The sequence below is a fragment of the Chelonoidis abingdonii genome, chromosome 1 (assembly GCF_003597395.2).
Source record: "Chelonoidis abingdonii isolate Lonesome George chromosome 1, CheloAbing_2.0, whole genome shotgun sequence".
NCBI lineage: Eukaryota > Metazoa > Chordata > Testudines > Testudinidae > Chelonoidis > Chelonoidis abingdonii.
The window spans coordinates 66,554,485-66,579,977 of NC_133769.1; the positions used below are offsets into that span (position 1 = coordinate 66,554,485).

General features: G+C 45.7%; 1 protein-coding gene across 8 annotated transcripts in view; it reads left to right on the top strand.

The window, feature by feature from the left end:
* The window catches only part of MSRB3 (methionine sulfoxide reductase B3), a 179,928-nt gene that overhangs the window by 11,468 nt on the left and 142,967 nt on the right, over nucleotides 1–25,493 (top strand). For 3 of the 8 annotated variants that reach the window (XM_075066210.1, XM_075066199.1, XM_075066192.1), the window contains one exon: nucleotides 15,864–15,911. The exons of the other annotated variants lie outside the window; for them this stretch is intronic. In XM_075066210.1, the coding sequence (XP_074922311.1) occupies nucleotides 15,864–15,911 (48 nt within the window). Of the gene's footprint in view, nucleotides 1–15,863; nucleotides 15,912–25,493 lie in introns of those variants that run through there. 8 annotated transcript variants of the gene reach the window in all.

Consider the following 25,493-nt stretch of genomic DNA (forward strand, 5'->3'; position numbering starts at 1 on the left):
AGCATGGGACAAAGGTCATTTGCAGGTTTAAACTAGTGTAAATGGTGAATTCTCTAATTTGAAGTCTTTAAATTTCAGTAACTCAGCAAGAGGTTAGGGCTCTATTCAGGAGGGGGTGAGGTTCTGTGGCCAGCAATGTCACAATCATCACAATAGTCATTTCTGACCTTAGAGTCTATGAACCAAAAATGCATGCATACAAAATTTAAGACTATTTGATTTTTAACTCATTTGATCGCAGAACTTTACTAAATAAAAAGAATGAAGTTTTTGTTAACTTCTACTATGAAAACATACACAGACGTAGACTTCTAAGTAAGGTACATTTAGTCAATCCTCTTACATCCTACTACACCTCTACCCCGATATAATGTGGTCCAATATAAAGTGAATTCAGATATAACACGGTAAAGCATCGCTCCGGAGGATGGGGCTGCTTTACCGCATTATATCCGAATTTGTGTTATCGCAAGCAGTTCCTCTGCGCCAACCCGTTACCTGATGTGGCCCTCCCCGGGAGCAGTGCAGTACCCCCGCCCCCCCCAGATCACCTCTGCTCCGCGTCCTCCTTGAGCATGCCACCCCCGCTCTAATTCTCCTCCCAGGCTTGCGGTGCTAAACAGCTGATTGACGCTGCAAGCCTGGGAGGCAGGAGAAGTGGAGCAGCAATCGTGCACTTGGGGAGGAACCGCTGTAAAAAAAAAAATTGGGCACACCGCTTTTTGGCGCCCCCAAATCTTGGCGCCCTATGCAACCGCCTAGTTCACCTTAATGGTAGCACCGGCCCTGACAATATATGTACTATCTGTTTGGCCCTGAGGATGTCACATAGGCTGCAGCTGTATGCTGATTGGGTTGAGAACCACTGTTCTAAACTAATTTAACTAAAATTGGTACGGGGAGGGAAGGCCTCAGTTTGTTGTAGGTCAGTTACACTAGAGTTGGGGAAATAGTTGAAAAAGGATCTATTTTGCTGTCCCTCTACCAGGATGTTTCACACTAAACTTTCATTAGCATTAATGGAAATTGAAGAACTAAAATCTTATAGCAATGGGTGACAAGATCCTTTGTAGTAGATTTCTTTGTTATAAATAGAGGTCTTATATTCTTATAATCCATTTTATAGTCCAGTGCATTCTTTTGAAATCCTGCAAAACTGATTCTATATTGATTACTATTGCAGCTAAGAACTTCAGGGGATTTTGTCTGAAAAACTGCAAGTTTAATTTGACTTGCAAAGTGTCATCCCTGTACTATTTCTGGAGCTGTCCTTTTTGTTTTTGTTTTTATTTTATGTATTATTTGAAGCACTTAGAACAAATATGTTAGATGCTTCACAGGGGACATCATAATATAAATATTTAACTACTACTACTAAGCTCTCTTCTAAGAGAGCTTAGTAGTAGTAGTTAAATATTTATATTATGATGTTGTAAGCCCGTTGTAGGCCCCATTGTTCTTGGTTCTGTACAAATACAGAAAAGAAATAATCCCTGTTCTGAAAAAAACAAACAAATGAAGGATGTGGAGTAGAGGATGTCGATACGATACCGTAAGAAAATGAGTTTAATGAAGACGTGAGGCTACTTTGTCAATAACAGGTATAGGAGTTCTCTCTCTCTCTCTTTTTTTTATAATTGGATCTAGAGGGTGGAAGGAAGGGAATAGGGAAAGAGAGAGAGGCACAGTTTATCACCTGTCTAGCCATGTTCAGCAAGCTGTTTTCTGTCAGGGAAGGAAGAACAGATGAGAACTGTGAAGGAAGCTGAGGAGCTATTGAAGAGCACATCTTGGTGAAAAAAATCAAAAGGGAACAATAAGGAAGCTATTTTATTTTAAGTCCAGGCTTCCTGAAATTCCTGCTAGAAACCAGGTAAGAGAGAAAATCAATGTTTAGAAAGTGTGAGAAGGTCTAGCGGTTTGTTCCAGGAATTGGCTTCATGCAGTAGAACAGAGGTGGTGAGATGTCCAGCTTTCTGGGCCAAAGTGCTTAAAATCTGAATGATGGAATTGAGGGAAAAGTGGAGAAATAATGTGTCAGGAAAGAGGGGTGAGCAAGGGCACGGGTTACAGAAACATAATTGAGGTTTTTCAGTTTAGGCATAAAGAAGTGTAGATGGTTCAGGGTGGTTGTATTTCATTTCACGTTGTAGGTAAGTAATGCTACAGAAATGAGTTCTTAGGAGTGATATGAGGAGCGACCATGGAAGCTTGATGAGTAGATTTTATTAAGGCATCCCAAACACTGGGACAGCATGGAAAAAGACAGGGAGACTTGTTGGAGAAAGTGCTACCCTTATTAAACCTTCTGTTGGCAGAGCAGTGAAGGTGGGAAACATAGAAAGAGACCAGGTCAGAGGTGTATAAAATTTATTAATACAAAATTAGACCAGGGCTGATAGTTGCTAGAAAAGTCTTAGCCACAAAATGAGTTTTTATTTGCATGCTTCCATAACCCACCACTTTGTATATAATACATAATATATTTTTTTAAGTTTGTGATTCCAGGCAATTTTGGGGCTTGTAGAACTTTTATGAGTACTCCATGTTTTCTTTCAATGGAAAGTGTATAGACTGTTGGTCCATAATATGCAACTTTAGCAGTTTCATTCAAACGATAGTTCATTGCCGTTCTAAGTGACTGTTTTGCTCTACTGTGCTAATGATTTTTGCCCAAAGACAGATCTGTCTACTCAGTAGATGTTGAACAGTTTAGAATTAGCCATTACTGTTTCTTGGGACAATTTTCTCAGCTTTTTCTTTTAAAAGCCCTAGAATATGTATTGATAACATGTCAGATTATATAGATAGCAAATCTAGTGGGTAGTGCCTAATTCCAAACACAGTCTCCTATGTACATCTTTTTAAATTCACCAACATCAACATCTGCAAATTGACTTAATAGCCATCCATCTATATGGTTTATCCAGTCATTGTCGTCTTTGTTTATTCAACCAGCTGCTTAAAAATGCCACGTAAGTGTCTAAATGATAGGTCATACCTGCTTCAGTTTGAATCTCTAAATATATTCACATCAGCAGTGGAAAAATGTATAAATATGCATGCAGGATAGCCTCTTTTTGAATCCTCCACTGGTTCTCCCTTTTCTATCACATCAAACATAAGCTGTTTGTATTTGCTTTCAGAGCCCTTCACAGTCAGTCTCCACCCTACCCATCATCTCTCACTCATTACTGAATGTTGAAGTTCACCTCTGATCGACTGGTGATACCAGTTTCCACTGCCCATTTGTTACATTTTCAAACAGGCACTTCCGTACTTTCTCCCATCCTGCCCCTCATGCTTGGAAGGAGCACTCCATAAATATCTGCAGAGCTGTCTCATTATTTACCTTTGGATGCCTGTTTAAAACTCTCCTTTGCATTGATGCATACAGAAAAATTGACAAAAGTTAGGCTGTTAGTGTGCTGAGACCATTGCCTAGCACCACCATTGCTGACTACCTTCGCCTCGTTGTTTCCTAATATTCCTCATCCGTCTGTGTCTAGCTGTTGTCTCTTGTCTTAGGCTTTGATTGTAAGCTCCTTGGGGCAGGGACTGTTTTCGTTCTGTTTATACAGTGCCTAACATAATGGGGTGCTGGCCCATGACTGGGGCTTGTACATGTTACAGTAATACAAATAATAAATAATAAAAACAAAGTATATTTTTAAAAAATACTATGAAAATGGAAGGGAGTAAATACTGTTAATTATTAATCCTCTATACTGTTATGGCAGAAGGTGCAGATGGCTTGCGCATTAGGGGTTATTGAGGCATAAGCACCCCACCCAGTATGAAACTCTCCATAGAAGACAAGAAAGATGCCCTGCAGTAGTCACATCCAGAAAATTGTTAAAGGTATTTTGTGAGTTAAAAAGCTCCTCTCTGGGGCCATGTCTAGATTACGCGCCCTATCAGCGCGTTAAAATCGATTGCTCGGGGATCGATATATCACGTCTAATCTAGACAGGATATATCGATCCCTGAGCGCGCTTATATCGATTCCGGAACTCCACCAACCCCAACGGAGTTCCAGAATCGACATGGCGAGCCACGGACATCGATCCCGCGCAGTGAGGATGGGTGAGTAAATCGATTTTAGATATTCGACTTCAGCTACGTTATTCACGTAGCTGAAATTGCGTATCTAAAATTGATTTTACCCCGTAGTGTAGACCAGCCCTTGGCCTTTAGACTTCTCTGAGCTTCCTTTCTGTTGCAGAGCAATGGCACAAAAGGAAGATTAATAGCCCAGCTACCTCTTACAGATCACTTCGTCCCAGTAGATTCTTGGACTAGGGGTTTCCTGGGTGTAAAGTGAAGGGAGTGAGGGAAGAAATGGGGCTCAGATATGTTTAAATTGTTAGATTGGTTTGAAATTGGCGTGTAAGTCTAAGAGAGACAGAGTCCAAGGCAGTTGCTTTTAATCTTGGGACAGGGCAGAGATGCCTTACATTAGGTTTCTGTAACAGAGAGTTGCCTAAGGGCAGTCTGTTGCTGCACCTGTTCAAGGAAACAAGACTCACGTACATTTTGTAAATAAACATATTACACTAAGAAAATACGCAGTTCTGTGTTAGGCTTTTGCTCCAAGTGGGAAACTGACCTGCTAAGCCCTGAAAACTACTTCTTCCCAGCAACAGGTTAGCAGAGTTGGAGTACACAGAGCTCTTCTGATATATCTCAAAAACTTGTCTTTTTCACCAACATCCTATAAAAGATATTACCTAACCTGCCTTGTCGATCAAATGTGGCTGTTTTACTTGCATTCTCAATTAGCCCCAAAGGAAAAATATGTTTGTAACTCTTCTGCCAGTTGGAGCCGGTAGCAACCAGGGGCAGGTTCAGTATCTAGAGGTTCCTTTTCAACAATACAACATGGAACCAGCTCAAATCCCCACTCAGTAACATGGGAAAATTACCACCCCATGGTGCCTCTGAGAGGCAATACTTCCCCACTCAGTAGCTCAGAGTCTGGGTGTAGAAAATAAACTTTTAATGAAAGGTGGGAAGTCACCCGACATTATAAGAGGGATTCATAATTATAAAACTGACCACGACACACACCCCAGAGTGTGTGGGGCAGTGCCTTCTGCGTCATGTTCTTGCCTTCTACAACTAAAAGTTCCTTTTCTGTGTCCCTCTGTGCTCTCTCACTATACCTCACTCTCAGTGGCTGTCCTTGGTCAGTGAGGACCCAGGGTTCAGAGGCGCATCTGTGTGAGTTCACCTCCCACCCTGGGAAGAAGGGACCTTGCTTGCTCCACCATCTGAGCACTTGCTTTGGCTTGCCAGCTCTGCCAGCCGCTTGTTCTGCTCACCACCTTGCCAGCCACTTGTTCACCGGCTGTCAGTCACCTTCTGCTGCCGCCTGTCTCTCTGTTGTGACCTCTGCACATCAGTCTTGTAGTAATTTTCAGCTCTTTGCAGGCTGGGCAGAAACATTGCCCCCATCTCAAGTGATGTCAGCTCTCATTTGATTTCTTTAATATAACCAAGAGGCTCCTAATGAAGCCTGTTGAGCTTTTTCTTTGAACAGGAGTAGGGGACAGGTTAAATCAAACTGGGGACTCTTGGGGAGAGTCCACACCTCCTGGGTGGGACACCTGTCCCCACTCCTCTTACTTTCATAGGGCTCTGGCATTTGAGCCCCTGGCTTAATGAGGTCTTTTCAGCTGAGGGTGACCCCCTCATTTGGGACAGGTTAAGCACAGGTCTGCTCCCTTTTATTCATACAGTAATTACAACTTTGGTAACAGCAGTTCACTACCCCTGCATTCAGTACCAAAGTGATTTGTAACCCAACACCAGCCACAGTTGATTACTTTGAGCAATGCCGTTCTATCTGCTGGATATCTAAGCAGAGTAGGTGTGTTCCTGTAAATACAGTTTGCTCCTGAAGTTTCTCTCCCTCCCAGCTAGCTGTCAGGGGAGAATTCATTCAGACCCTGCTTACGCATTTAATAGCTGATGTCATTGTCTAAGAGTGCTAGCAAGCTTGCCCTACTAGCAGACTGCTGATTATATGGACTATGCAGTTCTAGAGAGGATAGCTACCCTGTTGATGCAGACCTTTTTCAGTGGTTCTCAACTGGGGGTATACAGAGGTCTTCCAGGGCGTTGGTTCTCAACCAGGGTCCCAGGGCCCCTGGGGGACCATGAACAGGTTTCAGGGGGTCTGCCAAGCAGGGCCAGCATTAGACTTGCTGCGGACCTCAGCAGAAAGCTGAAGCCCCACTGCATGGAGCTGAAGCCTGAGGCTCTGAGCTCTATCACCTGGGGCTGAAGCCAAAGCTTGAGCAGCTTAGCTTCATGGGAGCCTCTGTGGCATGGGGCCCTGAGCAATTGTGGAGTCTTTATATCATGTTGGGGGTGTGTGCGGGAGGGGAGGGGGCAGGGCTCAGAAAGAAAAAGGTTGAGAACCCCTGTTCCAGGGAGTACATCAACTCATCTAGCTATTTGCCTAGTTTTACAACAGGCTACATAAAAAGTACTAGCGAAGTCAGTACTAATTTCATAAAGACGATGGCTTGTTTTATACTGGTCTATGTACTATATGCTGAAATATGAGTGCAATATTTATATTCAAATTGATTTATTTTATAATTGTAGGGTAAAAATGAGAAAGTGAAAAATTTGTCAGTAATAGTGTGCTGTGAGACTTGTACTTTTATGTCTGATTTTGTAAGCAAGTAGTTTTTAAAGTGAGGTAACACTTGGGGTATGCAAGAGACAAATCAGCCTCTGAAAGGGGTATGGTAATCTGGAAAGGTTGAGAACCTCTATCTAAAGGGCTCTAAATCTGTGTTGCAGAGTTGCTTTGTCTGAGCTGTGGATATCAGAAATCATACAAGAACTCAGCATGCTGAAACGTGATTGTCATGGCTAATGGCATGGCAACAGAGCATGAATAAACACTTTTATCCTTTTGACAGGCTTCTGTTTAGATTTTTCCTCATTTGCAGTATGTTTAAAAGATATGCATATACTCTGTATGTATATAGCTACACAAAGAAAAATATTAGTTTTAAAAAAAAAGCAAAGGCTGAAAGTGTTTCAGTTGACTCTGAATAACACCCCCAAAATTGCTTTCTTTACAAAAATTCTACATGTTTAAAATATAAATGACCTCCCGCACCCAGAACCCCACTACCACCTATATTGAGAAGTCATTCCCTCCTCACCTCTCCCATGCCAGTCTCCTGCCTCAGTCCATGCAACTCCTCTTTCTGACTCTTTTACTGGCTTTGTTTTGAGACCAGGAATTGTGGCCCCATGGCACCCTTCCATGGCTCTCCCAGATCCCTTCCCTTCTACCCTCAGTTCAGTGTTCATACCTCTAGTGACCGTCCTGGTCCTTTCCCCTCTGGTCTCCTACACATCCTGTCCATGGTCCACCACTTCTGGATCAATGTCTACTGGCTGTATTAGCACAGCTTGAAGTCACCAGAAAGTCAATTTATGTTTATAAATTATATTAAACTTTGTTCTATGTACATGTGAAAACAGGTTTGTAACTCCCTGCTGAGGCCAAAAGCAGAAAGTTACTACTCACCAAGGCCAGCAAAACAAAACAGGTTTTCTATGATTGAAGGCCTGTTACACATCAGGTTTGAGATACCTTGTCAAAACTGCTTGCTTACTACGTACTAGTGATGCTTAATTTTAGCCGCTGCTGCTAAAAAATCATTAATGCTTCCATAAGTATTAATTTTACCTACACTTTTTTTAAAGGATAGGATATTTTAAGGAGGAGAAAGATATGACTTTTTTTAAAATTTGCAATGTAACTTGAATACTTTGTCTCCTGATTGCATCTACTTTTTACTCATAATACTGTATACAGTAGAACCTCAGAGTTATGAACACCAGATTTATGAACTGACCTGTCAACCACACACTTTGTTTGGAACTGGAAGCACGCAATCTGGCAGCAGCAGGGAGAGAGAGAGGGGGAAAAAAGCAAACACCGTACAGTACTGTGTTAAATGTAAACTACTGAAAAAATGGACAGTTTAAAAAAAAATTGACAAGGTAAGGAAACTGTTTCTGTGCTTGTTTCATTTAAATTAAGATGGTTAAAAGCAGCATTTTTCTTCTGCATAGTTAAGTTTCAAAGCTGTATTTTAGTCAATGTTCAGTTTGTAAACTTTTGAAAGAACAATCCTAATGTTTTGTTCAGAGTTGTGCACAACCTCCATTCCTGAGGTGTTTGTAACTCTGAGGTTTCACTGTACTGGCATATGTTCTAAGATTATGGTTCTTCATAAATCATTCTCTTGAATATGTCTAAGATTTGGAAAGATTCAGTTCTGAAAAACTGTCATTTAGTGATGGTAGTTTCACAGTATTTAGTTGGTAATCATTCAAGTTTATAGTATTGGAACTAGGTTTTTTCCTGCTTTCATATTATTCAGTCACTAGCACTCCGTATGAACACTCTGTAACAAATATAGCTTCAAAGAAGGTTTGAACATTGAGGATTAACCCAGTTTTTATATATTACCAGACATTTTAGTATGTTTTCAAAAGTTCGCTTATTTAAAAACGGGGGGGGGGAGGGGAATCTGTAAATCAGATGACCCCAATTAGCTTATGTTGCACTTTATAGAATTTTCTATGTTCTGTTCTGGATATAAAGTTGCATCAGTGGCTTAATGGCTTTGTTACAATGCATATGCTGCTTTTTTAAAAAGATTAATTCTAGAGTTCTGGCATGTTAACAGTACTTTTCAGGTTGTGGATGCAGTGTTTGGTGTATCTTCTTTAGACTATTAAAAAAAAAAAGAGAGAATTAGTTTTTGCATGCCAGCATTGACCTTGCAGACTCACAAGATTACTTTAGGTGCAGGCACAGTGCAATAGGATGGTAATCGTTGCATTTTTAAAGAAATATTTTGCTTCAGTTGCTGGATGCACAGGCTTTTCTTGTGTGCTTAACATTTTTAAACATTGTTTTAAAGATAAGTCAGAACACATAACTTTACTAAAAGGTTGTGGTGATAAGTAGTATTGATAGTTCTTCTTCTTTTTTTGGAATAGCTGAGATATTAAAAAAAGGAATCTAGTGATTCTCAAGTGATACTCTGTACCAGGCCTGCACAACTTGTAAAGCGGGGAGGGCCATATTACTCCAAAGAAAATAGCTGAGGGCTGACCCCCCCTGGCCCTGCTGCCTAGCCCCCCTGAAATACTCCCCCCCCCTCCTGCCCCGTGGAAACAAACCCCCGTTCCCCAGCGATGCCCCACCGAAACATTGAATCTTGGTAATATGTTATAGCCGACCCCTCAGGTAGTATATTTAAGGTAAAAGAAAAATGTCTTTTTGCTAGAAGTAGAATAAGATCCTCCCCTCACTTTGTAATCAGTTGCCCTGTTGAATGACTGAGGAAGGCGTGAAAGGCAGCACCTCCAGACAGCTGCAACCCTTGGAAAGGGGATGGGAGCCAGACCAGATCAGTAGAACAGGTCAGCCACTGACTCCTCGCTTGCCTCCTCACCCCCTGCCACTGCCCCCCCCCGACTCACCTCCTCAGTCCCTGCCACTGCCCGCTTGCCTCCTCAACCCCCTTCCCCTGCTGCCGGCTCACCTGCCCCCCCTGCCACTGCCTGCCCACTCGCCTTCTCAGCCCCCCTGGCTCGCCTCCTCACCCCTGCCACTGCCCACCTGCCTCTTCAGCCCCCCTCCCTCACCTGCTGCTTGCCTACTCACCCCCCATGGACCGCACAGTGAGCCCCACCTACTCACCCCCCACAAGCCGCACAGTGGGGCCCACGGGGTCCCCAGGCCGCATGTTGTGCTGGCATGCTCTGTACTAAAGTAATTAATAAACTAATGGAGAAGTCATTATAGTAGTTTACCAAAAACTATATTCAAATAATAAACTTTTTTGCTAAATTTGAAATGATGCTGATTTCTGGTTATAACACGCTGCAGGGGAACCTTAGCTGTGAGCTGCTGTGTTACCCCTCTGCCTCAGCAAGCATGAGTTTTGCTGGCAGACTGTGTGATGGCTTCCTGCCACACCAGTCTGTCTTCCTCACCAGCAAATTCCTCAAGGTTCTCTAGCCAAAACCTCACCTAGTAGGTAACAGCCAGTAAACTCCAACCCCTGAGTTCCTCAGAGATGTTTCTCTTCAATGCACATCCCCTACCATTGTGCTTTCATAGAAGATATTGTTTGCTGCGCTGTTAAGGAGTCAGTACATCAGAGTTTTAGTTTAACTGGGGTAAATACATCCTTCCCCTCAAAAACAGCACTGAATTTGTTTATAGTAAAATAAAAGTTTATTAAGTAAAGAGCATGGATGAAGTGATACCAAGTAAAAGAAATAAAGGTAGAGATGGTTACAAGCAAATAAAAGTGAAAACACATGTCTAAAAATCTAAAACTTAGTTTAGCAAGTTACAATGTTTACTCAAGATGGTTTCTCTCACCCCTAGTCTCTTTTTCAGCTTTTTGCTGGCCAGGACCCATCAAAGAGATCAAATTGGATGGTTTCTTGGTTTCCTTAGGTGAAAGATAAAGATGGAATCTCTTGTTCCTTTATGCAGTTGGGGTGGAACAGTTTTTTACAGTGGGGGGGTGCTGCAGGCGGAAACCATGTATTTGGGTTGTTGTTGTTATTACTTCAAGTCAGGGGGTGTGGCAGCACCGTCAGCACCCCTAGTTCCATCACCTATGTCCTTGTATCCCCAAAGGGATGTCTTAGTCTTACAATCAGGAAGGCATCCTGGGGGTTCAATCTCCTGTGTGTCTCTGGGGAAAAGGAGCCATGTTAATTTTCTGTCTAGTTTAGCTCGACAGCTTTGTTTATGGCTCATATGTAAATTGAGGTAAGCCCAAATTCCTTTGTCTATGACAGACCTGTTTATCGCCTTTACATAGGTTAGGCTGTGTGGTCTTAAACATGTTTTAGTAACATCATAAACAAGGAAATCATAACTTCATATCAAACATTAACACATGCATTTTACAATAATATTAATAACCAGCATGCTATTAGCTTTATATGGTACCTCACAGGGCATATTTTATTCAAGTATCATTGTAGTAATGTGTGTGGTGTGAATGCAGGGTGCTTGGGTCACACTGGTTCATGGTTGTGACTGCGAATTTTAAATATACTTGTTATCTATTCATAATTTTAAAAAAGTAGCAAACTGCAGAAGAGCAAGGAGATAATATGAAGCTAAAAGAAAATAGTGATTATGTTAAAGAATCAGATATTGAATGAAATTACATAGGACTGATTTCCGATATATAGATGTGTGTCATGGTGTCTCTAGGAAAATCAGCTTCTCCATTGGAGGGCATGTTCATTTAATGTATTAAGATGTATCACATTTTGTTTAAAATCAATTATTTTAATTTATTAAGTATTAATAAAAATATATCCCAAGTCTCTACTGGCTATATACCTAATGATTATTTGTTAGACATTTCTCAAAGGCACCATGATATAGCAGTGGTAACTGATCCTGCATAGAGGCTGTTCTGAGGTGTGTTGAGACAATCTGGGCTGGGGTTGGGGCTCTTTGGGAGATGCTAGTCCTGGGCACCAGTTTGGCTCTGGCAGCCCCCAGGATCTGAGAGTGGAAAGATGGTATGAATCCTCTGTGTTCTCAGCCTTGCTGAGGAACTCTTTGATGCATTTGGGGAGCTGGTCCTATCAAAGTATTAATTTTTCTTCGTTCTGTGTTTCTTCTTTCAATTGTGTCTTCTCTAGGTTGTCCTGCAGTGCATCACAAAAGGGGTCATGAAAAGTGACTGACTGCCTTATTGATGCATATTTTATTAAAATAAAGCATCTGCATGGGCAGCTCTGCATATTGCTCAGCCACCTAGGGATATCTGCGCACGCTTGGCAAGCTGTAAATTAGCTTCCATAGTAAGCCATCACATACTCATTTATTTTAGACAAAAGCAACACAAACATGCAAGAGTATTCTTTCAAAGCAGTGTACTTCCTCCAGACTTGAACTTCAAAGTCCCGTTTATGTCCCAGTGATGTTTGGTAAAAGTTGGGCTACTTCCTTAGGCTCCTTTGAAAATCCCAGTGCTAGTCATTAATGAAAATAATTCCTCTCTCATAATGCCTAGCACAATGGGGCTGAGATCCCAACTGGGGCCTTTTGGAGCTGTCCAAGTGCAAATGAGATATAATAATTAATTAAAGAGTTCAGTACTTTTTCCAGCGTACACTGAGTACAGCAGAAGGCAGCAGTACCGTAATTTAGTGCACAGAGTTTAGGACTGGGAACAATGAACTCTTGAGTTTTAATCTCAGCTCTGCCTCTGATTTGACAGATCACTTAATGTTACTGTGCTGGGCTGTTTGCCCACTTGTAAAATAGGGACAAAAATGCTACTTCACAGGATTGTGTCAAACCTTGTGGCAGTCCTTGTCACAGTGGGACAATTGACAAGAATGGGGCCTCACTGGTCTTCTAACCAGGTCATTTGAAAACATTTTTATGAGTGGTAATTAAAGTACGAGAATCTTATTACATATCGTTCTTTACTGTGGTTTATTATACAACATGTTTCACTTGACACACATCACCATTTCACATACATACTATGTACCACTCTTCAGACAAACTACATATACCACAATAGTCTCAAAAAATAAATACATCTGTTTAATCTTCACTCATGGGGTGAAACTTCAGAACTGGTCTGTTTTTTCAGAAGATAAAATATGAAGTCATTTCTGAAGAGCAGGATAGAAATTCCATCCTTAATCGGTGAACAAAATGGCAGGCTAGCAAGCCAGCCAGTAGGAATTACTAAATTAAAAGTGTGCTTTCAGAATACTTGCATCATGTCCTCTGAGCACCAGAAGCCATTTAATCTTCGCTGGTGCACTATGAAGGCCTGTCCTGGAAGGGAAAAGATTAGGGATATTTCTTAAAAGTTACAGTCCTTTCAACACTTTAAAAAAAAGTCTATTTAAGTCTTTTGCAATTATAAACTTACTGCCATAAAAGGAATATGCTATGTGTTGGCACACTGCCAAGTTCGGGAAAACAAAAATATAACAGAGCTCTATTTTAGTGCGTCAGACTTGAGATGACTGGGAGTAGAAGGAAGGATAATCTAGATTGACTCAATTTTACTTTATTTTGGAGAAGTCTTGCCAGTTGTACTATAGGGCAATAGTAATCTGAGAATGAAGCAGTTGCATGCACTGACAAAGCTCAGAGACTCTAGGTACTGCTTAACCAGTACTGTTTAACCGTGGATCCTTTCTCCTCCTGGGCTTTTGGGACTCCATACTTGACTGGTTCTCCTCCAAACTCTGCAATCACTCTTTGGTGTCTATCTCAGCAGCACCATCACCTCCTCCTCCTGTGTCTTATGGTGTCCTCTGTTTCCTGTTCCTCAGTACTATGAAACCTTCCTCTCCTACTTCAAATCCCTCCTCAAAGCTCAACTTTTTCCCACAGTCCCTCAAACAATGATCCTCTAACTTTTTTTTTATTGTCAGCTCCCTTTGTAACTCTCGTCACAGTCTGCTTTGGACTTAAATTACTCAAGATAGTTTGTATCATCTGCACATTTTGTCACCTCTCTACGTACCCCCTTTTCCAGATCATTTATGAATATGTTGAATAGGACTGGTCCCAGTACGGACCCCTGATAGGCACCACTGTTTATCTCTCTCACCTTTTATTCCTACCCTTTGTTTCCTGTATTTTAATTGACATGCCTGGCAGTGCTTTCAGGATCATCTAAGGATCCTTAATTTACTTTAATGACAAGCCTTTTGTTATCCTAATCACCTGCCTCTGTTATAAACAAACTGCCAGCCCCAAAGGCTGTGCTGCTCCCAGTTCCAAAATCATCAGATATCACATTCAAGCTGTTGCAGTTAAGAGCTCTGGCTGGGGCAGAGGTGAAAGTAAGCCGGTCCGGTTCGGCACAGCGTATCGGCTCTTGCCGGTATGCCGGACCGGACCGGCTTCTCTGGTGATGATTTAAAAGGCCCAGGGCTCTAGCTGCTGCGGGGAGCCCTAGGCCCTTTAAATCCTGGCCTGAGCCCAGCTGCCAGAGCCTCAGGACCCCAGCAGCTGAGCTCCAGGGGGGATTTAAAGGGCCCAGGACTCCCTGCAGCGGTAGGGCTCCCGTGGTGATTTAAAGAGCCTGGAGCTCTGCGGTGGCCAGAGCCCCGGGCCCTTTAATTCACCCCTGAGCCCCGGGGCTCAGCAGCTGGGAGCTCCAAGGTGATTTAAAGGCCCTGGGGCTTCCAGCTACAGCCCTAGGGCCTTTAAATCTTGAAAGGCCTCATCTCTTCTAGTTGAAACCACGCCTCCACTCAGGACTCTGGCGTACCGGTAAGTCCTTTCAGTTACTTTCACCCCTGGGCTAGGATGAGTAGACCTTCCCCGGGTAACTCTCTGTTGCTGGTGCCTTACAGTTCCAGTCCCTCACAAGTGACTCTGGTTGCAGAGTGCAGTGCTCTGTTTCCTCTGCTCTTTTAGCAGTCGTCTCTACTAGAAGTAGCTAGATTAGCTCCTGCTTCTTGTTTCCATCCTTTTTTCAGGCCTTCAGGCAAGAGCCTTCACTATAGGTTAAAATGAGGAGAAGCCAGCCCAACATATATAGCAGGGGTGGCCAAACTTACTGACCCTCTGAGCCACATATAATAATCTATAGACATTCGAGAGCCGCAAGACATGCACAACTTGCCTCGCAGGGCAGGGCTGACTTTAGGAAGTGTGGGGCCCGATTCGAATAGGCAGAGATGACTCACCCGGCAGCGCTCTGGGTCTTCAGTGGCACTGAAGGACCCACTGCCAAAATGCTGCCGAAGACTCGGAGCGCTGCCGGGTGAGTAAAAATTAAAAAGTTGCGTAAGTTAGGTGCTCTTCTTTAGGGCGCGGAGCCCTCTTAGGCATGGGGCCCGATTTGGGGGAATCAGCCTAAAGCTAGCCCTGTTGCAGGGCAGTGCCTGCTGAGATACGGGACTCAAGCCTTGAGACCTCCCTCCCTACAGTGCAGAAGCCCCTCGCCCCATCACTTCAGGGCGGAAGCCTCAAGCCCCCTCACCCCCCATTCTGGTGGAGAATGGGAAGGAATATGGGGGGGGGGGCTCCATGAGCCACAACGTAACTAAAAGAGCTGCATGCGGCTCACATGCTGTGGTTTGACCACGCCTAATACTTCATCTAAGCCCTCCTTGAACCACTAGCGAGTGATACGTGGTCCACAGTTTGGGAACTGGCAATGTAGACTGTAAAACTCTTTAGAGGAGCACAGTGTCTTAGCTATGGCACTGTATACCAATGTTAGGTAACAAAATAATGAGAAATCAGTGCTGTGGCTATCTCCCTGAAGGCAGGAAACAGGAGTCGTTAGTTATAAAAGAGTTATGATAGTGTGCTTTTATTTTCCATTTTTATTAGTGGTCTAGAATCCAAAAGATTCAGGTTTTTTTTGAACTTCCTCTTACCCTTCCCACGTCATTTTTTATCTGTTCCTGGGGTGTATCTATATTTCTTTTGTCATACCAACATTTCAGAAAGCTGACCTTTGGAATACACAGACAGATGCTAAAGTGAAGAGCTTAGCAAACAAGAATATCAGAATCAGATGGCAAAGGGTCATGAACTCCCCATCTTTTACAGCTGTTACCGGAAAGAAGCTTTAACTGAACTATTCAGTAACTAAATACGAATTTTGTGTCACTTTCTGGCCTCCTCAAATCAAATGTAATTTTCCTATTATACAGAGAAATCACTTACATCAAAACTAGAATGGTTATCCCGATATCTAGAAAGGAAATGTACCAATACCTCACAGAACTGGAGTCTGACACCTTTGATTACAGTGAATATTTTCTTACTTTACCAGAGCCATTGAAATCAGTAGAATTACACAAGAAGGAAGGAACTACTCAATGTGAGTAAAAGTTTTAGAATCTGGCCTGTATTTAATATTTTGAAGGACTTGCTTAACTGTAGAGACCATTATGTTAGACTATGTAAGTTTCTGAAATGTATTGTACAGCAGACCTTGATTTTATGACCACCAACCTTACAAATGATATATGCAGGGTTGGTGCAAGGATGTTTTGTGCCCTAGGCGAAACTTTCACCTTGCGCCCTCCCCTGTCCCCAAGCCCCCGCCCTGAGGCGCCCCCCTCCCCCAGCTCACCCCAGCTCTGCCTCCACTCTGAGCACGCTGTCACTGCTTCACTTTTCCCACCTCCTCCCCGAGCACACTGTCGCTGCTTCACTTCTTCCGCCTCCCAGGCTTGCGGCGCCAATCAGCTTAGCCGTTGCAAGCCTGGGAGGCGGGAGAAGTGAAGCAGCCATGGCATGCTCGGGGAGGAGGCGGGGCAGGAGTGAGCTGGAGCAGGGAGTTCCCCTGCATGCCGCCCCCCTTACTTGCTGCAGGTGGCCCTCCTTGCGCTCCCCTCCCCCAGCTCCCTCCGCTTAAATGCTGGCAGCGATCAGGGAGGCTGAAGATTTGACAGCCGCAGTTGCTGCCAAAGAAGATGTCACCCCCCAAATCCTAGCGCCCTAGGCGACCACCTAGGTCGCCTAAATGGTTGCACCGGCCTTAGATATATGGGTGCATGCTGTTAACAATTAATGATTTGGAATATCTTACTCCTATCATGCAGCAGCTCTTGTCGAGAATTTCAATAGAAAATCTAGAACATGTGCAATTTACATTAACAGTTGATATAGTTTACAGACACATGAAAATCTAGTGCCTAAGACCTCTCATAAAGGTGAATTTCAAAGGTTTTTGAAATGTGTCTTTACAATTATGTGCTGAATGCCTCAAATATGGCAGCAGTAAGAGCTGAAACATACATTAGTCTAAAAGTACCATTTTTATACCAAAAGTACAAAATAATGATTTAAAAATTCAATATTATGTGATGCACTTAAAAATTTTCACTTACCTGAAGATCCATAGACAATTTCCAGTGCTTCCTCCAAATTTCTGATAGTTGTAGCATTTCAGAGTTCTGCGTATGTAAGCCCTTGAATGATTGGGCGCTGGCTGGCAGGACTGTGCAATAGCTAAAAAGTCTTTTTTTTTAATTATTCACGAGGGAAGACTGGAATAGTTGTACATGTTAAATACCACTCTCAATCATGTCATCAAGCATTTGGTACAGAGTTGTTAAGGCACTTAATTAGAAAACAAAGCAAAACAAAAACTCTTTGAAATAGTTGTTGGGCTTAAATTTGTCAAAACGCTTTTGAAATTCAGCTTTATGAGAACAGCCTACAAACTCAATGTCTAGGAAATAGATAGAAGCCACATTGCTTGAGATACCTAAGAAAGAGGTGGAAACCTCATTGTTTGGGACTTTAAAATTGGAAATGCCCAGGCACTAGTAAATGTTCTGTAAGAAACTGAATTGTCATGCATTGGCAGTGAGGTGGAGTGGATGACCTTCCAAGAAAAAGTCTTTTCCATCTCTAACTTCTGTGATTCCCTGAGCTCAGTTAAGCTTCTACCACAACACTTTCATCTCACTGATTTTTGTGTCCCATCTTAATGTTTCTAGTTATTTGGGTTTCTCCTACCTGACAACCTTCTTGTTCCGCTGGAATTGTTGCAATGTCTTAGAAGGCCCCCGACACATTCATACTGTACAATACCATTTATTTTAATATATATGGACATAAATCGGGCCTCTTTGGAGCTTGGTGGAGGCGGGTGAAGGGGGACACAGAACACAGGGAAGGAAAGGTAAAAGGTGAGTTGCAAAACCTGGAACGTGGAGGAACTGCTGCTACCTTCATATGGTTCATATACTATGAGGTGCTAAGTTCAAACAAAGCAGCAAAGAGTCCTGTGGCACCGTATAGACTAACAGACGTTCTGGCGCATGAGCTTTCATGGGTGAATACCCACTTCGTCGCATGCATGACCAAGTTCTAACAACAGGCTTCCTGCATAGGTAGCTGAGTAGGTGACTGAACCGAGGGAAGGGCCAGGAGCAGTGATATAAGGCCCTGCTCAAGGATTTGGACTTCATTACGCTTGGCACTGCGTGCGCGCGCACACGCGCACACACACAGAAAAGATAATCCCGTCCCCAAGAGTTTACAATCTAATCTTTGTACAGCTAAAGAATAAAGTTTAAAATGAAAAAGTAGCAGAAGGAGAGGAACTGCCTGCAGTCGTGGGGGCTAGAAATTTTTTTTTTATATATGAGAGTTGAGATACTTTCATAATCACAGGGTTCTAGGAGCTGTGGCTTTCAGAAAAACACCTAACATTGCAGGACTCACAAGATAATTATAATATTGACAACTCGTGATTTTGTTGAGTCTCAAGATTCTTGGTATTTGACCTATAGCGCCGGCTCTCAGAACCATATGATAATATGAGAGTCTCAGCTCTCATTTTTTAAAAACATATGTTTCTAGCCTTCATAGTTGTAGAGCTAACACCTTGTAAAAAAAATTACCCAGCTGTACCCATGGGTAGGGTTCTGTGGCCTGCTTTGTGCAGGAGGTCAGACTAGATGATCATATTGGTCCCTTCTGACCTATGAGTCTGAGTCTATAAGACTCAAAATTTAGATGGTAAATTAAAACAGAACCCCTGCATTTTTTTAACAGTTCTCATGATTTTTAAGCCAGACTCATGATTCTGGGGACCTGACTCATGATTTTTGAACATTTAGAATTGACCATACTGAAGTAGTGAGAGTTGACAGCAAGTACGTCAGTGTCACCTTTTTATATCAAAATCGTAAAATTGAGGTTTTCCCGAAGCTTTTGTTTGGGTTTATAATACAAACAAAAGGCTTCCAGATCCCATCTAATGATTTAGTAAGGCAATGCAGGAGCTAGTGGAATTTGTGATTTACTGTATTTATATGGTTAACAAGATAGAACATGGACACTGTGTTTGGAGATGAAAGCCAATCTAACAAAAGACTGCTTAAACACCAAGAGGGAGATCCACACCCCTGCTCAGTCTCCTTTCCACCAGGTGAAAGGGGCCCTAAAAGTAGGGTTGGTAGGTATCTGGTTTTTGACCGGAACACCCAGTTGAAAAGGTACCCTGGCGGCACTGGTCAGCACCGCTGAATGGGCCATTAAAAGTCTAGTCGGCGGTGCAGTGGGACTAAGGCAAGCTCCCTGCTTGCTGTGGCTCTGCGCGGCTCCCAGTAGCAATGGCATATACCGTCTCTGTCTCCTAGGTGTAGGGGCAGCTGGGGGGCTCTGTGTGCTGCCCCAGCCACAAGCACCGGCTCTACAGCTCCCATTGGACAGGAGCCCTGGCCAATGGGAGCTGTGGGGGTGGCTGGCGCCTGTGGATGGGGCAGTGCGCAGAGCTGCCTGGCACCGCCTCCACGTAGGAGCTGGAGGGGGGGGTGGACATGCAGCTGCTTCTGGGAGCCTCCTGAGGTAAGTGCCCCCCAGAACCTGCATCCCTGATCCCCTCCCGTGCTTCAACCCCTTGCCCCATTCCAGATCCCCCTCACGTCCTCCAAACCCCTCAGTCCCAGCCTGGAGCACCCTCCATCCTCCAAATCCCTCATCCCCAGCCCCACACCAGAGCCTGCACCCCCAACCGGAGCCCTCACCACCTGCTGCACCCCAACCCCCTGAGCCAGCCCCATGAAAATGAGTGACAGAGGGAGGGGGGATGGAGTGATCAGGGCCGGGGCCCCGGAGAAGGGACAGGGCAGGGTAGTGGCCTCGGAGGAGGGGTGGGGCAGGGCAAGGGTGTTCAGTTGTGTGCAAGTAGAAAGTTGGCAACCCTACCTAAAACTCTGGTTCCAGCTGGGAGAGAAGCCTTCGTGTAAGGGACGTGTTGAATGTTTAGCTGAGGCGGGAGGGATATATCAGGGGTGCAGCTGTAGCACACAGCACTGCAAGCAGAGATTCTCCGCAGTGCTGCAGTCCATAGGGCAGCCCTGAAAGGCTGCTATAACTTAGACAGGCCCCCTGAGCTCCCTGTATTATGCTGGGGGTCTCTTCAGGCCCCAGAACAGTCAGCGACTGGGAGGGTGCAAAGGTGGCTGAAAACCCTTTTACCTACCCTCTCCCTGGACTAAGCATTCTGTGCTGCACCCTTAGAGATGTGGTGGATACGCATGCCCCGGGGATATATGGAGGTCTTCCAGGGGCTACATCAACTCATCTAGATATGTGCCTAGTTTTACAAACAGGCTGCACAAAAAGCACTGGTGAAGGCAGTACAAAGTAAAATTTCAATACAGACAAAATGAGAAAGTGAGCAGTTTGTCAGTACTATTGTTGCTGTGACAGTTTTGTATTTTTATGTCTGGTTTTGTAAGCAGGTTATTTTTAAGTGAGGTGAAACTTGGGTTATGCAAGACAAATCATGCTCCTGAAAGGAGTCAGTAGTCTGGAAAGGTTGAGAGCCATGGGCGGGCAAGTATATACCCACGTGGTGCCCGGGCACCAGCAATATTTAGAGCCCAGGGGCCCAGCTCCACCAGTGTCTAGGGCCAGGTGGCCCCACCTCCGCCCCCTAGTGCCTCCCCCAAGTGTCCCCTGGCTCTCCCTTGCTGGCCCTGTGCACGTCCCTGCGTCCCAGAGGGACAGAAAGAAAGAAACCAACAGGACTCCACTAGCCATCACATACAGTCCCCAGCTAAAACCTCTCCAACGCATCATCAGGGATCTACAACCCATCCTGGACAATGATCCCACACTTTTCACAGGCCTTGGGTGGCAGGCCAGTCCTCGCCCACAGGCAACCTGCCAACGGTGAAACATATTCTCTACCAGTAACTGCACACCGCACCATAGTAACTCTAGCTCAGGAACCGAATCCATGCAACAAACCTCGATGCCAACTCTGCCCACATATCTACACCAGCGACACCATCACAGGACCTAAACCAGATCAGCCACACCATCACCGGTTCCATTCACCTGCACGTCCACAATGTTAATATACGCCATCATATGCCAGCAATGCCTCTCTGCCATGTACATCGGCCAAACTGGACAGTTGCTACGGAAAATGATAAACGGACACAAATCAGATATTAGGAATGGCAATATACAAAAACCTGTAGGAGAACACTTCAACCTCCTGGCCACACTATAGCAGACCTTAAGGTGGCCATCCTCACAAAAAAACTTCAGGACCAGACTTCAAAGAGGAACTGCTGAGCTTCAGTTCATTCTGCAGATATTGACACCATCAGCTCAGATTAAACAAAGACTGTGAATGGCTTGCCAGCTACAAAAACCAGTTTCTCCTCCCTTGGTTTTCACACCTCAACTGCAGAACAGGGCCTCATCCTCCCTGATTGAACTAACCTCTATCTACTAGCTTGTCCTGCATATATACTGCCCTGGAAATTCCACTACATGCATCTGACGAAGCGGATGTTTCACCCACGAAAGCTCATACTCCAAAATGTCTGTTAGTTTATAAGGTGCCACAGGATTCTTTGCTGCTGTTTACAGATCCAGACTAACACGGCTACCCTCTGATACTTGAGAGGGAGCAGAGTGTCCCTGTCTCTGCTGTGCAGCTTGACTCCATGCAGCAACTGCTGCCGCATGAGTCATCAGAATCATAGACTTCAGGGTTGGAAGGGACTCAGAATCATCTAGTCCAATTCTGTGCTCAAAAGCAGGACCAATCCTCAACTAAATCATCCCAGTCAGAGCTTTGTCAAGCCTGTCCTAGTGACCCCATCTCAACTGCCAGGGCAGACTGATCTGAGCCTGCCTTCCCCCTCAGGACCGCTTCCCTTTTCTGGTGGGACGGCTGTCACCGGAGCAGGCACAGAGGAGATGCCCCCAGCCCAGCTCTAGCTCACCGCTCATCTAGCAGCCACAGCGATTGCTGTGGCGCGAAGAGGGCAGGCAGCCCGCAGTGCAACCTCGACCCTGGCAGTGAGGCGGTACAGTGATTCGGCGTCGACCAACTAGCAGGTGAGGGTAGGGCACGTGAGACCACTCTCCTGGGCACGCGGCAGAGGAGGGGGAGGCGAGGGAGATGGTCCCTGGACCTAGAAAGGGCGCATCTGAGGAGCCCGATTGCAGTGTACAAGTGGTGGAGGCCAGGGGGGTGAGTGTGCTAGCATGATGGGGGGTCCGCGAGGCACATCAAGGGGCACTCCCCAGTGCTCTGCCACTCATCATCATACCCCTACCCCATGGATACCCGGATCGTCAATACACACTCACATGCTCTCTATCCGTAAGCCCAGATCTTTCCGCGTTCCTCACTGCACGGCCCCACCCTCACAACTGCATCCCACGCCCCTCGTCCATCCGGCCGTCCCTGATATACACGACTGGATGCTCCCATTCGCGCGCTGCCCTATGCGACATGTCCCCCTCGACCCACCCCAAGCCGACATCTCACACATTACTACCGTTGAACACGTCGGGACCGTTGCCGACTCATCACCGGAAACCGCCAGTGCCCGACACCTCAGCTTCTCAGATTAGCAGAGCGGCAGGGCGGAAGGCGGTAGAACAGGGCGGTGCCATCTGACGTGACCCCCTACTCGGCCCTCGCTGCTCGCCGCTCGCGCCTCCGCCGAGCCGGTCGCCCGCGCCCACAGAAGCTCGCTGCTGCTGGCAGAAAGGGTGGGGGGAGTCCTCCTCTCTGACTCTACCAGAGCAGCGTGCCTACACCCCAAAACCTCATCCCCAGCCCTGCCCCACTCCATAGCCCACACCCCCAGCCAGAGCTTTCACCCCCCCACTGCACCCTTAACCACCTACCCTAGCCCTGAGCCCCTCCCACACCCTAAACCCATCATCTCCAGCCCCAGCCAGCGCCCTCACACACTCCTGCACCCCAACCCTCTGTCTTAGCCCTGAGCTCCCTCCAACACCACAAACCCTTCATTTCCAGCCCCAGCCAGAGTCCTGACCCCCCTGCACCCTAACCATCTGCCCCAACCCTGAGCCCCCTCCTGCATCATGAACCCCTCATCCTCAGCCCCAGCCTTCATCTCCCTGCACCCTAATCCTCTTCCCCAGCCCTGAGCCCCCTCCTGCATCATGAACCCCTCATCCGCAGTCCCACACCCCAACCCTCTGCCATAGCCCTGATCCCCCTCCCACACTCCAAACCTCTCACCCCCAGCCCCACCCCTGCACCCCCTCACTCCCCAAACTCCCTCCTAGTGCCTGCACTCCTCCTCCACCCCAGACCTCCTCCTCCACCCAAACTCCTTCCCAGAGCCTTGGGCAGGTGGGCAGTGGAGTTTTGGGGGGGTAGAGTTTGGGCAGGGGCAGGTTCTGGGGCACCACCAAAATTTCTACAAACCTGCTGCCCATGTTGAGAGCCACTGCTCTAGAGGCTCAGCATAAAATCTCTCCCCAAGAATGGTAATTGGCATTGAAGGTAATGGAACAGTGGTTTCCTCCTAAATTCCTTGTAGTGGCCTGACTTCTTATTTTAGAAATCCAAGTTGCAGGTCTGATTCTGAACCTGTTGAAGTCTATGGCAAAGTAGAAACAGGATCAAGAGATTCAGCTGATATCCAGATGTGCTACCACTATCAGGGGTGGATTAAGGTTTCGTGGGGCCCTGGGCCAGAGCAAGCGGGGAGCCCCTTCTGCCTGCAGTCCAGCCCCCTGTTCTACCCCTTCCGCCCTGGCCCTGCCCATGGCCTCACCCCATTCTGCTCCTTCCCCTGCTGCCCCGCCCCATTGCACACATGGTCAGCCCCATTCTGCCCCTCTGCCCCATTCTCCCCCCTCCACCCTGTTGCTGCTCTGCAACCTTGCTCCTTTCTGCCCCCTCCCCCGCCATGGCCCTGGGCTGCAGCGGGGAGTGAGAGCTTCCCCAGCCCTGAGGCCACAGGAGGGAGCCAGAGCTCCTCCAGTCCCGGGGCCATAAGTGTAGTTTGACTGCTATGTTTAGGGGGACAAAGTGTGCCCACACACGCACACGTGCATGCTGAAGCCAGTCCCCTTGGTTCACTGGATCTCTCCTCCCATCTACAGCAATAGCTGGGCTGCCAGTGTTGGGAGGGGACAGGATGGCATAATGGGGGAGTCCCAGCTGCTGCTGGAGACCGCTCCGGCACCAGCTGCTGCAGCGATGTCCCTGCTCTGGTGCCACAGTGGTAACCTCCCTGCTGGGGCTGCTGCTGCCCAGGGAATGACACATGCTGGGCTCCTGTTTCCCCCCGCCCATTCCCATACCCCCTTTTCTTCCTCCTCTCCCTTCCTCTCCCCTTTTGCTCACTCCACCTGCTTTGCTCTGCCCCCTCTCCTCCCTGCGGGCATCAGGGTTGTAGACGAAATGAGGGCACTAGGACCCAGGAGGCAGTGTCCAGCTGCTGAGGCAGGATCCAGAGTGCAGGGGAAAAGCTGCTCAGTCTGCTCCCTGTGATCCGAAACATGCCAGGGAGATGGGTTAGGGGGGTGCCTATTTTTCCAGGGCCCTTCAATTGGTTGGGGCCCCTGGGGATAGGCCTCGCTGGCCCAGTGGCTAATCCGCCACTGACCACTGTTCTCCTTCCAGCTACATGCTCTCTTATTCTTGCTTGGAAATTACAGGTCAGGGATGTATAGCAGCTTCTTAGGCACATTTATCTTGCTTTAGCTTATGCTAAAAATTATAAATCTTTTGATTGTATCCTTCTTCCCTCCACCTCCCTTTGCAGTCATTTGTCAGCTTAGATTGTAAATTCTGTGTGGCAGGGACTATGGCTTCCTGTGTGTCTGCACAGCACCTAGCTCAGGGGGCCCTGGTGCTACTTCAGATTTCTAGGAACTGCTGCAATACAAGTATTAGAAATAGCTCTTAAACTTCAAAAGAGAGAAGAAAGCTTTCTGCTGTAGTATTTTTTATGAATGCTAGTTCAGTTTTATTGGGTTTTGTAGAGCGATAGCTTTACATCCTTTATGGATACCTGGGACCAATAGCAACAATTTGGTGAACACTGGCTTTTTCAGGTGATCAGGGTCTGTCTAGTTTGAAATCTTTGGGGTTTTTAAATAGCTTTTCAACAGTTTACACTTCAGGGAGTTGCGGTCCTGTTTACTTATAACAAAAGAGGAAAAAATAGTTTGTGCTGCAGTGGTAAACAGCCTCAGGTTGTTAAGAAACAAACCTGTGAAGCAAGCAGAGGGAAGGCACAGCAGGAAAAATGAAACATGAGGAAAATATAAAGAGTGGAGACTAACATTTCTCTCTCCTTTCCCCTCACAAACAAATGTGCCAGCTTCTCTGTCATCCAATGGATGTATCCATCTAAAGAATAGTGAACAGGGTATTAGAAGTGGAAGAAAAACAGAAATGATGCTCTTTTAGAAAGCGTGAAATTGAGTGTTTTTATTTTTCTATCATCTATTTACCAGTGCAACAATGTTGGAGAATGTTGTATTTCTAAGGCCAGTTCTACACTGCGACTTTAAATCGGTTTAATGGCCGATATACCGATTTAACGCTGTACCCGTTCACACGACGTCGTCATTAATATCGAGTTAAACGGCTCCTTAAATCAATTTCGGAACTCCTCCCAGACGAGAGGAGTAGCGC